This window comes from Salvia miltiorrhiza, chromosome 1 (genome assembly GCF_028751815.1).
Source record: "Salvia miltiorrhiza cultivar Shanhuang (shh) chromosome 1, IMPLAD_Smil_shh, whole genome shotgun sequence".
In the NCBI taxonomy this organism is placed as follows: domain Eukaryota; kingdom Viridiplantae; phylum Streptophyta; class Magnoliopsida; order Lamiales; family Lamiaceae; genus Salvia; species Salvia miltiorrhiza.
The window spans coordinates 19,846,638-19,859,734 of record NC_080387.1 but is presented as its reverse complement, the minus strand read 5'-3'; the positions used below and the strand labels follow the sequence as shown (position 1 = coordinate 19,859,734).

General features: G+C 35.1%; 1 protein-coding gene across 1 annotated transcript; it reads left to right on the top strand.

Moving 5' to 3' along the window:
- The first annotated feature begins 382 nt into the window (after positions 1-382).
- On the top strand, positions 383-6,856 carry LOC131006891 (anaphase-promoting complex subunit 7). Its single transcript, XM_057934037.1, has 18 exons — positions 383-619; positions 724-792; positions 874-924; positions 1,933-2,079; positions 2,176-2,238; positions 2,425-2,540; positions 2,936-3,020; positions 3,677-3,736; positions 4,049-4,094; positions 4,387-4,460; positions 4,922-4,972; positions 5,049-5,249; positions 5,352-5,396; positions 5,510-5,603; positions 5,737-5,882; positions 6,122-6,351; positions 6,438-6,498; positions 6,600-6,856. Exons 1-18 carry the CDS (start codon positions 551-553, stop codon positions 6,684-6,686), a joined length of 1,695 nt encoding a protein of 564 aa, XP_057790020.1. The 5' UTR covers positions 383-550; the 3' UTR covers positions 6,687-6,856.
- Positions 6,857-13,097: the final 6,241 nt, after the last annotated feature.

Sequence of the window (13,097 nt, the reverse complement as noted above, 5' to 3'; positions counted from 1 at the left end):
AAAAAATAATACTAAAAGAGGACGACACATGTATTAATAAAAATAGTTGAGTATATTGTGAGTGAATAATGAATCTCACTTAAAAAATTGTGTTAATATGAATGATTAATTGTATTGTGAGTGAAGAAAGAAAATTTTCAAAAATTAAAAGAGATTAATTTTTATGAACATCTTAAAATAGTAAAAAAATATTTTTTATGAATGAATGAAACATTAATTAGAGTATTATAAAGTATTTTATATTTTTATAAATAAATACATATAAAATAAAAAATTAAAAATAAAATACGGTGATACTTAATAAATTGAGGGAAAGAGTATCCCATTCCATAAAATCAGTCATAATCCTTGGTGGACCTAATCTCGGCGTAATCGCAAATACAATTTTCACCGAACAAACGATTTCAAATAAGAAGAGCGCTTCGACTCTCAAAAGGAAGAAAAAAAGGAAAAAAATAAAAATAAAAGAAAGGAAAGAAGAGCGCTTCACTCCGTCGCTCCCAGACGCTTCACACACAAGACACAGCTCACGCAGCACTCCAACTGTTCGATGGATGTTCCCAAAGACCAATTACACACTCTTCTGGATCATGGTCTCTTCTCTTCTGCTCAAATTCTGGTACAATTCGCGTTATCATGAATCAATCCCAGAAAAATTTGAGCTCGCGTACTTTTTTTTTGTTTTTTTACGGCAAGATAATATTTGTTGTTTGCTTGAACTAGGGTTGTTTTGCTGTATCTTCAACGTCGATAAATCCTGAGACGAGCCCTCATCTCAAAGCTGAAAGCTTGGTACTTTGCGATTGTTATTGTTTTGGTTCATTGTTTTTCAAGTGCGAGGAATTTGTTTTGGTAATGGCTGTCTGGTGACAGGTTCTGTTCGGTGATTCGCTCTTTCGAGAGAAGGAGCATCGAAGGGCAATTGTAAGATCATGCTTATGTTGAGCTAGCTATTATCGTGATTGATGCAAAATTTTGTGCTGTTGCTCTGAGTCGAGTATCTGTGTTTTGTATAATTGTAAAAATGGGTGTTTTATGTTGGGAACATTCAACGTTTTCCATAAAATGTTCCGAACTTTTTGTTTCTCCTAAAAAAATCCCCAAACTTTCAATTTTTTCCATAAAATGTCCCGCTCTATAAAATTCGATTACGGAAATATGACAAAAAACGCTGAACTTTTAGCATTTTCCAACAATGGTGGTTCCTAATATGGTTTTTCAACAATGGTGGTCCCTGAAATATCCGGCGTGATAAGTCATCTTTTCATCAGCGGATTTTGTATAGCGAGACATTTTATTGAAAAAACTGAAAGTTCGGGTTTTTTTAGGAGAAAATGGAAGTTCGGGACATTTTATGGAAAACGCTGAAAGTTCGGGATATAAAACACTATTAGCCCTTGTAAAATTTCCAATATCTATAAATGGACGGCCCATTTTTTTAAAATTTAATTTTAGATGACTTTTTTTTATTGTAAAGTATAAGTGAGAACCCTCTGTTATTGGTACATTATGAAGAACTTGCTCTGATTGGTCTTATTTTACAAGCCCGACTAAGCATATAGGAAGCCAATAGGGTGATTAGATTCCTAACTTGATTCACAGCTTTCAAGTCCAAATTTACTCTTTTGGTTCTTCTAAGTTAGTAATTTGTACTGCAGTGGGAGCTATCGGATCTTTAAAGTTGATGTCAATGTGCATGTTTGGTCCTCCAAAAATATGCACTTGTGGCATCGTCTTTTGGAAACCGATCATCTTGCAATGCCCACATTCATCTATAATGCCAAAAACTTGTAACGAAATTTGAGTTTGTACCTTATATTTTCTGCTTCTTTATTTCTTAACATATGCTTGACAATGTGTGACACATGATTAGGTTTATTATTTATTGTCTGTTGGAGCATTTCCATCTAAGTTTCTTGCATCTTTCAACAGCAAGTATATAAACAAGCGTTGCAGTGCCACAAAATACTACCAAAACAAACTGCAAATACAACTCCAACAACTAGGAGCACATTACCAGCATCTAATAGATCTTCTTCTCCAAATTCATGTAACACTTCAGCAATAAACGAAAATGAGGTAATTCAGTTCACAAGTTCTTCTGGATATTTTCAGTTTTCTAAAACCAAAATGACCATCTGCATCATTTTTTATTTTTATTTTACTTCAATGCAGGTGAAATTCAAGATTGCCACGTGTCATAGCTCACTTGGTGAGAACAGAGCTGCTCTTGCTGAGGTTTGTACTTTCTACAAGTTAGTGATTTTTAAATTGTTTTTATTTTGTCTTTCTGGACACGTTCTAGGTACTTTCTTGTATCAATGGTGCATTTAAACTGTATCTAGCTTCAGTGTTTTTTGTACCTTGAATTTATGAAACTATCATATGAACGATAGATTGACAAAATTTGATATGAATTAACAGATGGAAGGAATCCCAAGCAAGTCGAGGAATCTGGAGATGAATCTTATGATGGCAAAGCTTTATCGGAATTCTAGGCATACTCGAGCTGCAATTGGATGTTTTAAGGAGTGTTTGAGGTCTGCTACCTTGGTATAACAGTTTTATACAATCTGCAAGCTTCTTAGCTTACTTCATATGGTGCTAACAAAATGTTTGCAGTGGAGATGTTCAACCTTCTTGGAAGACAATTACTCAACCAACAGATTTCTCTTCTGAAAATCCTTTGAGAATTGACGCTTCAAGTTTCTATAAGTTATTATGGATTCAAGTGCATATTTTCTTTTTATGTCATATTTTCTTTTTATGTCCTTTCTGAACAATGTGATGCTAATAATCCCATCTCTTTCCCTTTGTGTATGTGAACTCACAGTATATACCCGCCAACTTTGTTTATTGTTACACTTTGTTTAAATGACATTATTGGAGAGACATGACAAACACTACCAATAAATTTTGTCTTTAATGTTGACAGGAATTGTCCTTACATATTTGAGGCCATCATAGCTTTGGCCGAATTAGGCGTTTTAGCAAAGGATATTATTTCATTGTTTCCTCAGGTTTGTTTCGTGGTCTATATACGTGGTTCCTTTTTATTACTGTTTCCTATTCTATGACTCTGTACTTCCTTCCCAGTTTAATGGTATATTGGTGCTTACTAGACATTTTGGTACACAACTTTCTCATTATGCAAGTTAGTTTTTCTATCTGAGGCTAGCCAGCTCTGATTAGGGTCTTAAGTTTTACTCTTTTTCTCTGATAATCATCTTAGTTTTCCTTTCATGTTACCTTCTCACTGCCTTTTGATATGGGTATAGTATCCATTATAATTAACCACCTGATGTTTTGCCCATTATATAGAGTTTTTATCTGTCAAGCTTCCATTCGTGTTAAGTATGGATTCGACTCATTACTTATTCTGAGATCCCTATACTTGCTTCTTTAAAGCTAGATGTATCAGAATTTTCAGAAATATGTGTTGTTCAGTTGGTGTCATCAAGCAATTCTCCATCTCTTCTGTCATCTTCTTAATTTTGTACAATAATGTGTGTCGAGGTAAGTAGTAATTTACATAACACTGCAATATATTTTCCTTATATTCATAGAAGCTCTATGCCCGCTAATTGTTTTATGCTGCATTAGATATTTCAAAATTATTTCATGTTAAAGCGAAAATTCAAAATGTTCACCTCCAATTTTATTTTTGGCATCGCAGACACCGAGTAGAAGCGGAAGACCTCCTTTTGATCATTTTGATTCAAGTCGCTGGCTGGCAGTAAGTTGTTGTCACAATAGAGTTATTTACAACTTTGGGATGTAAACTTATAATCTCTTGATCTTATTTTGTATAGATATAAAATTTTTGCTTCCATGACATTATGACAGTTCCCTTCATTTATCTTCCCTTCCTTATGACACACTTCAACCTTTCTAGATGCCTTTTTCTTTCTTCTAGGAATGGCATGTCTTAATCCATGGATTTGGCAGCAATTTCCTTTTAACCATTATTTTGTTTGCCTTCTATTGAGCTTCATATTGCCTAGTTCTTTTGTGCACTGTAATAGCGTTTCCCCTACTTTTGGTGCAGCGCTACGTTGAAGCCCAATGCTGTATTGCTTCAAATGATTACAAAGGTCGGGTTATTGCTATATATTTTCTTATCTCCTAATCTAAGAATCTATAGATGCAAATTGCTTCTTCTCATGTTCACAATGTAATGCCTGTGCATGCCACACTTATATTCTAATTTGTAGTATTAGACAGCTTTTTCCTGGGAAGGCTGAATTGGCTCTTCACTGGAAAAATCTGCACCGAGTTCATCATTCTTTTAAGTTATCTAATTGTATCAACATGAATTCTTTATTGAACAAACAACTCACCTTTTATTATTCATTTTTCTTTTCATTGCTTTTCAATGGTTATCAGGTGGCCTCGATCTATTTTCGGAACTGCTACAGCGATTTCCTAACAACATCCACATTTTACTTGAAATGGCCAAGGTTTGTGGGATGAGGCCTAGCAGTTTAAATATGTTCTCAGTTGCATGCTTGTCGTTGCAGTAGCTTTAGCCTTTAGGTGTCAGTTCGTTGGGAAGTTTCCTTAAGAACAACTTTTTGTGACAATGCAATTACTCCCTCCGTCCACCAAAAATGGGGCACATTCTTTAGGCACGAGTTTTAGTAAAATGGGTGGTTAGTGGAAGAAGGGTCCCACCATTGTATGAAATGAGTGGTTGAGATTGAATTAAAGGTGGTTTTTTTGTAAATAAGGGGTATTTGTAAGGATAAAATATAAGGAAAAGAGGTGGGCCCATGTACTAAAAGGGAAAGTGCCCCATTTTTTGTGGACGTCAAATATAGTAATTGTGCACTATTTTTCGTGGACGGAGGGAGTACTATTTTTTCATGACAGCTATAGCTTGTGACAACGCTGACACATTTTGGGAATTGCTTTTCTGAAGGTTAAAGCTGTCATAGGAAAAAACGATGAAGCCATTCTGGATTTTGAAACCGTGAGTAGTTTACTTATATATTCATGCAATATGTTTCGTTGATAAACACAGTAAAATTAGCCAATGGCTTCTCCAGGTCCTGTCAATTGATCCATATGTTGTGACATATATGGATGAGTATGCTATGCTTCTGAAGCTCAAGTCCGATAATTCCAAGTTAAATAAGTTAGTTCATGATCTCTTGAACATCGATCCTACAAGACCTGAAGTTTTAGTGGCCTTAGCTGTTCTGTGGGAAAAGAAAGATGAGAGAGGAGCTTTAACGTATGCTGAGAAGGTTAAGTTTCTTCTCTTTAAGTTGGTTAGATTGCTAGAAGTACTTTGTGATCGTTATTTATTTTACCATCAAAGTAATCGTTATTTATTTTACCATAAACAGAGCATCCGGATTGATGAAAGGCACGTAGCTGGCTACATAATGAAGGTATGGCGATCTACTCTGATTAAGACTTAAAAATGCACAGTTTTGTTTTTTTAATTCCTAGATTTTATGTTTGTTATTAGGATTTGTATACCTAACAATTTGAGATTATACAGGGAAATCTTTTCTTGTCGTTGAATCGACCAGAAGCAGCTGTCATTGCCTTTAGGGGAGCTCAAGAACTAAGGCCCGATCTTCGCTCATATCAAGGTAAGTTGAGACAATTGACTGATGTATCACATTCTGATGTTTGCCGAGTTCATAAGTATGAATATTCTTTCAACTAATCAAATTGTGTAACAAGAGAGATGGCATAGTATGAAACTCTGGAGTTGTATTACAGGTTTAGTTCGTTCATATCTAGCTGTTTCAAAGGTGAAAGAAGCTCTATTTGCAGCAAGAGAGGCCATGAAAGCGATCCCTCAATCCGGAAAAGCTCTGAAACTAGTTGGGGATGTACATGCTAGTCATGTCACCGGAAGAGAAAAGGTAAGCCTACGCGCGTTCACACACACATACACACACACACACACAAAACTATGTAATCTGTTTAAAACATACAGCATAAATGAGTTTAATCTGTTATTTCCTGTCTGCCAAAGGAGCTATGTGTATGATGAATTCATCAGTGATCCTGTCTCTAATTTTGAATTACTTAGCATACTTAAATTGGTATCCTTACTGAAATTAGGGATAATTAGGCACAATTTTGTGGCATATCTTTGCAGGCAAAGAAGTTCTATGAATCAGCCCTAAGACTTGAACCTGGTTTTCTTGGAGCCGCGTTGGCTTTGGCTGAACTCCACGTCATGGAAGGTCGAAATGGAGATGCGGTCTCCCTGTTGCAACGTTATTTGAAAGATTGGGCCGATGATTGTTTGCATGTCAAGCTCGCTCAAGTCTTTGCAGCAACAAATATGCTGCAAGATGCCCTTTCACATTATCAGGCAGCACTGAGGTAAACTATCTCTTCTCTGTGCCCTACTTCCAGCATTGCATGATAGAATCTGCTGAATTTGGTTCCACTTTTCCACCCAATTTCAGAATAAACCCGCAAAACGATGCTGCCAAAAAAGGACTAGAGCGCTTGGAGAAACAAATGAAGGTCTGCATTATATCTGTTTCGTCTTTGAAAATGGTGTCCTTGCCATAGAGCTCAAGCGTATACATATTAATGGGTAATTTTAATCGAATCTTGGTTTTTAGGGAGTCGATCCTGATGCACCCGAAGAAGACGAAGATAATGAGGTTGATGATGGCGATGGAGATCAAGAAGATGTTGAGCTATTATGATTCAATTTATGTTACTATCTTAGTCCTATTGATCAATTTTGTTGTCACTACTGGCCTTTGAAGTGCCATCATGCCCAAAAATATTATGTAACATCGTTGTCACGAAATGTAATATTATCATTAGTTATTATGACATACCAATATTTTGATGTAACATGTATTATTCCATACAGGATTTTGCATAGGCTTATTATCTAAGAACTTTTGTAAATTATTATATACTTCCTCCGTCCCAACGAAAGCGGTGCGCTTCTTTTCGGCACGGGATTTAAGAACAATAAAATTGTAGTGTAAAAATGTGTAAAGGTGTGTGTGGCCATATTGTTTGTAGTGTAAAATTATTACCAAAAAAGAAAATGCACCACTTTCGTTGGGACGGCTCAAAAAGGAATATGCACCGCTTTCTTTGGGACGTAGGAGGTAATAATATTAATTTCACCGGCCACGCTCGAGAATCTCCGTGTTGACCCACGATAGGGAATCTCCGAAGCATTTTCTATTTTCTAGCGAAGAATTTAAAATATAACAAGGTCATGAAAAAAGAGTTGGATCTCGATCTGTAGGATCCCTATCTTAGTAGAATCGGAACTCCATTTTACTCACCATCTTAGGGATTCATCATGCCGAAAATTATAAACATTCCTATCGTACCTAATCAGGTAGTTTCCGTATAAAAATACATAGATATTGTTTACCACACTATCAATTTTATAAGATGGAAGAATAATGTCATTGGAAGGAACACAATTCAAAGTCTAAACTTATCTATCTTGAAAAACTTCTCATTTGACTTATGGTACATTGATTTTTTGTGTTTGCAATATTGTACATGAACGCTTTGAAAAAGTTGTACTCCCTTATGCACCTTTCTAGATCTTATGTAGATATGGTGCAAGTCTCCGCTTAAACTTAACTAGGTCTTAGGTTAACTCCTTGTAAGTTCAGCATATGTCGGGTTGATTCCGCATTTCTTTGGTAGACCTTGGGTAGCTTATTAGCTGATCTCCTTTAGCTGATGCGGGTAGACTGACTTAGTCCTTAACTTTATTCTTTAAAACTTGATCTTCTATCTAGAGGTGACCTTCGTTGATATTCTTTTATTAGTTGATTTGTGATCAGTAGACTTCTCTTCATGCACCATCAATAGACTTTATCCACTGATTCTTCATTGCTGCAACCTGTAAATAAAAGAAGCAAACTCCCTAACAAGTAGATTGCAATCTAAAAAGTATAGCAGTTGACCATCATCATTAGGGGGGTTTGTCATCTAATCAAAACATAAGAACTTTTCCATCAATTTTCACATTTTTGATGATCATGCCAAAACCACTATGCTCTATCTGACAGAAGAAAAACTTAAAATCAAGATATAGAGCTAAAGATGCTATGCAAAAATGATTACTTTTCTCTCAGTAGATTTCTTATTTTTTAAAGAGAAATCAAGGTTAGCTTAGACAAGAGAGTGTTAGTGCAATCATAAGAAAAGTAAGAAAAACTATAGGATAGAGCCTGAACAAAGAGAAATTATCATCAAGTTGAATCAAGGAAAGAATACCTTTATATAGGTAGATTGTTAAGCTGTTACAAGTACATCAGTTAAATTATAGATCAACAACTTATACAAGTCTATTACAATATGATTAACAATGGTTCTGTTTGTGGGTAGTTGCTCTCTGGCATATGTTTGTTCATCACTCAGCTGACCACACTTACTGAATAATCACTCAAAGAGAACTTTGTATTCTTCTGCATTTCGAACTAGGTCCAGTTTCATGATATTTGGAACATATATTGCTTGAGCCTCGATTGCAACTCGATTGATAGTACCATTTTCCCATTTTGGTGGAGGATAGGTAACTTGAGAAGGGGCTATGATATTGACATGGCTTCGGTAGACTGTATTCAAAATGCTTCTGATGGTGGCATAAACATCATAGGTTCTCAACCTTTACAAAAATCCATCACTGATAGCCTTTTCAGAAAAGCCACAATCGTCCACGAACCCATCATTGATGAATTTCCACATGTCATAGAGTCGTTGTGCTTGCAAACTCTTAGTTCTTTCTGTCTTCTTTAGCTCATTTGTCGTTGTTTCATATTCGCCAAAAAGTTGGCTCGGCTCTTGGCCTTGTCGTTAGCTTCTGCTTCTACACACGACTTTCCATAAAATTGCTGACGAAAAGCTTCTAGCCTCTTCTCTCTATCATCGGGTTTCTCCTTAGTGGGTTTCTTTTATGCTATTCTTTCTCGATACCACTAGAAAGATGAGTGGGTCTCAACAACTTATGTGGAGGCACCTGCCATTAGTGCCACAGTAATGGGATCATCAACTTTAGGGGCAGTAGGGGCAGAGTGTGCAGACTTCGTTTGTCTCTCAGTTGCAGCGGAAACTGCTTTAGCCGTATCTCTACCATCTTCGGGCTCCTCGAATTGAACGTCTTTCATTTTCCCTTTTTTTGGCATCATCAACCAGGGAGAGATCACTAACATTTTAACTCAAAGCCACATGATCCACCATTTCTCTACCTCTATAAAATAAGAACATCATGCAACAGTCAAGAACAACACCACAATCACATAAAACACATACTACCATATTGAGATCCCATACCAGAATCCATGCTCCGTCTCGTTTTGTCGGCTGTCCTCCTCCTCTTGGTGGCCACGCTGCAAGGGGCATCCATCGTTGGACCAAAGGCTTCTATTATTTGGGTAGACTACGTTGCAGCCTTCTCCAAGTGCACGCCCACGAGATCTATGGAGTCGGAAGTCTGGGTGAGCTCCTGTGTTGTCACCAGCTACTAGTCAACAACATCCATCGTTGTAACAGTTTCACCAGTTACTTGCTTCTACTTTTTATAACAAACTCTTAACTCCTAGGTAAGTGATGGTTGTTTGAAGATAGGTTTGAACTTAAGTAAACTGTTACAATTAAGAACAATATTAAAGAACCAGTTTGCTTGATTCTAGGTTATCGATATCCAATAAAAACAACCTAAAAACTATTGGGAAATAACTTTAGGATTTCAAGTGATAACTTGTATCAAAGCTTGAATCATCTTAGTCGTTGAGTTTTTCTTCTTGTTACTTTTGTTGCTAAAGATATTGAAAGTTGATAGCTTCGATTACTTAAGAAATTTTGTTCGTAACATTTTCGGTAACTTTGAACTATTGAGTTCTTCGGGTATTTAAAGGAGAGAAGATGAATAATGTCTTTGGAGGGAACACCATTCAAAATTCAAACTTATCTGTCTTGAAAAACTTCTCGTTTGATTCATGGTACATCGCTTTCGGCTCTTGCAACATCGTAGTACACTTACGCTATAAAAAAGATTTTACTCTGGTAAGCAAATGTCAGGATTTTCTGCAGATACGTAGTCAGGCTCTTCTTTAACTCAACTAGGTCTTAGGTTGATGACTCTATGTAAGTTCAACAGATCTCTGAAATAGGTTTTACTCTGTTATGAAAATGTCAGAATTCGTTGCAGATACGTTGTCAGTCTCTGCTTAAACTCAACTAGGTCATAGGTTGACTCTGTGTAAGTTCAACAGATCTCTCAAAAAGGTTTTACCATGTTATGAAATGTCAGAATTTTCTGCAGATACGTTGTCAGGCTCCGCATAAACTCAGTTAGGTCTTAGGTTGACTCTGTGTAATTTACTAGATCACAGGTTGACTCCGCTTTATTTCAATAGACCTTAAGTAGATGATTAGTTAATCTAATTCGGCCGATGCAGGTAGACTAATTTCGTCCTCAGTTTTATTCTTCAAAACTTGATCTTTTGTCGTTAGGCGACCTTTGTTGATATTCTTTTATCAGTTGATCTGTAGAACATTAGACTTCTCTTCATGCACCATCAGGTAGACTTGATCCACTGATTCTACATTGTTGAAACTGTATATAAAATAAGCAAACTTCCTACCAAGTGAGTTACAATCTACAGGGTACATTAGTTGTCCATCATCATTAGGGGATTTTATCCTCCACGTGCGTGCAGAATTTTAATGCTCTGTGCAAAATTTTAAATTTGGACACTTTATTCATAGTTGAGAAAAAAATACTATAATATAAAAATATCTAAAAATATATGATTAAAAAATAATTATTGACATCTCAATTCTATATATATTTATTATAGTGGACTTTGAAAATGACCACTTTGGAATTGTAAAAATAAAAATTGGCCACTAAAATAAAAAATTTAAAAATACTTACCATTTTTCCCTTCACATAAAAAACTTTAAAATTATCCACTAATTTTTTTTAGTTGTGAATTCGAGTTTTTGAACTATAATTTACAACTAATAATATTTCTAGTCATGAATTCGAGTTTTAAAGCTTGAATTCACAAATAGAAATAATGTTGGTTGCGAATTCGAATTTTAAAACTCGAATTCACTAATAGCATTATTTCTAGTTGTGAAATCAAGCTTTAAAGCTTGATTTCACAACCAGCACTAGCTATTCAGTTGCGAATTCAAGTTTCAAAGCTTGATTTTACAACCAACACTATTTCTAATTGTGAATTTAAGTTTTAAAAGTTGAATTCACAACCAACACTAGTTATTCAATTGTGAATTTAAATTTTAAAGTTTGAAGTGTTGATTGTGAATCCAAGCTTTAAAACCTAAATCCATAACCAACAATAGCGATTCAGGTATGAATTCATCGAATTACTTGTGCCATCAAGAACATTAACAACTCAAACTCACATCCATATTCGTAGGTTCAGAAGATATCTCCATGGCAAAATTTTACAAATGACAAAAACACAAACTCACAAATCTATAAAATCATAAAAAATAACTGCAAAAGCGAAAAATTTACAGAGACAGACACAAATATCTACTAATTTTCTCAATATCTTTGTACACTACAAAAATTCACAAAACTAAAAATACAAATTTAATATATCTACAAGCTCGGGAACTTTCCTGAGAACTCCCACCATCAATTTACCACTCAAAATCTTCAAAAATAGGAGTAAATCAATTTGATACAAAAATCATATACTATAATATTAACTTACTTTTTCTAAAAAAGTTTGCATTTACTTGATAATTGAAAAAAAAACCTTAATACACGATGAGTGCATCACCCAACTCAATTTTGCAAATTGGCTAAAATAGTACTCTCTCCGTCCCAACTAACTTGATCAGTATTCCTTTTCAGGCAGTCCCAACTAACTTGATCACTTTCCTTATATAACAATTTTTTTTTTCCTTTTATTCACATTTTCATCTATCACATTTAACACACTAAATAATAATTCCTTAAAATTCGTGCTGAAAAAAAAATGATCAAGCTAGCTGCCACGAAGGGAGTAACTAATTGACCATTAGATCATTATTTTTTTATGCACTAACTGAAATAATAAGTTCACAAACAAGGTCTAGATTTGTTTTACTCATAAACCTAATGTAGTTATATGATCCCTCCGTCCATGAAAGAACTTCCTAGGAGAGAGTGACATGGGTTTTAAGAAAAAATATTGTTGAGTGTATTGAAAGTGGAGAAAAGGTAATTGAGTGTATTGGGAGTGGTGAAAATGTGTTATAATTAATATTGAGAGTTGTGAAAAGTAAGAGTAATTATAAGTGGTGGAGTATAGTTCAAAAATAGGTAGGAAGTTCTTTCGTGGACGTCCCAAAAAAGAAAGATGGAAAGTTCTTTCGTGGACGGAGGGAGTATATGATAGAAAATATAGTGTATGGAAAAGTAACATCCACTTAGAAAAAAAATTTAAAAAAAAAGAAAAATTGGGGGGGGGGAGGGAGAGGGGTGGGTCAGCGGCAAAATTGAAAGTATAGTAGTATAAAATAATTAAGTAAATAATAAGGGCAATATAGTCATTTTAACAATTTATCCATCATTTTCCAACAAAGAGAACATGTGTATAGGATAATTTTTTTTCCATCAAATGAGATAACAAGAGTGGAAATGATAAAATTTAATTTTCCACCGTTTCATTTCCATCATTTTCTCATGATAATTTTACAACCAAAGAGAACGCACCCTTATAAGTTATGCAGATATTAAATGCCGTAAACTGAAACACAAAATGAGTAAATGCATCTGCATTCAAATTTCGCAAGTAGCTCTGCCCTCGATGGCAGAGCGTCGTCTCTCTCAAGATTGGTAATTTTGATCTTTGCAAATCGATCACGCTCATCAGAATCTCAAGATTTCTATTGATTTCAATCGTTTTCTTTCACTGGCACATATTCTACCAGAGCTCGATGATTGGGGGAGATCGACAGCCAGCGAGAATAGGGGGAGAGAGAGAGAGAGAGAGAGAGAGAGAGAGAGAGAGAGAGAGAGAGAGAAAATTGACTAATTTTTAAATTTTTAATGTTAGGGGTAAATTTGTATTTTTATATAAAAATTGGCTAAATTTTAAATTTTTTAT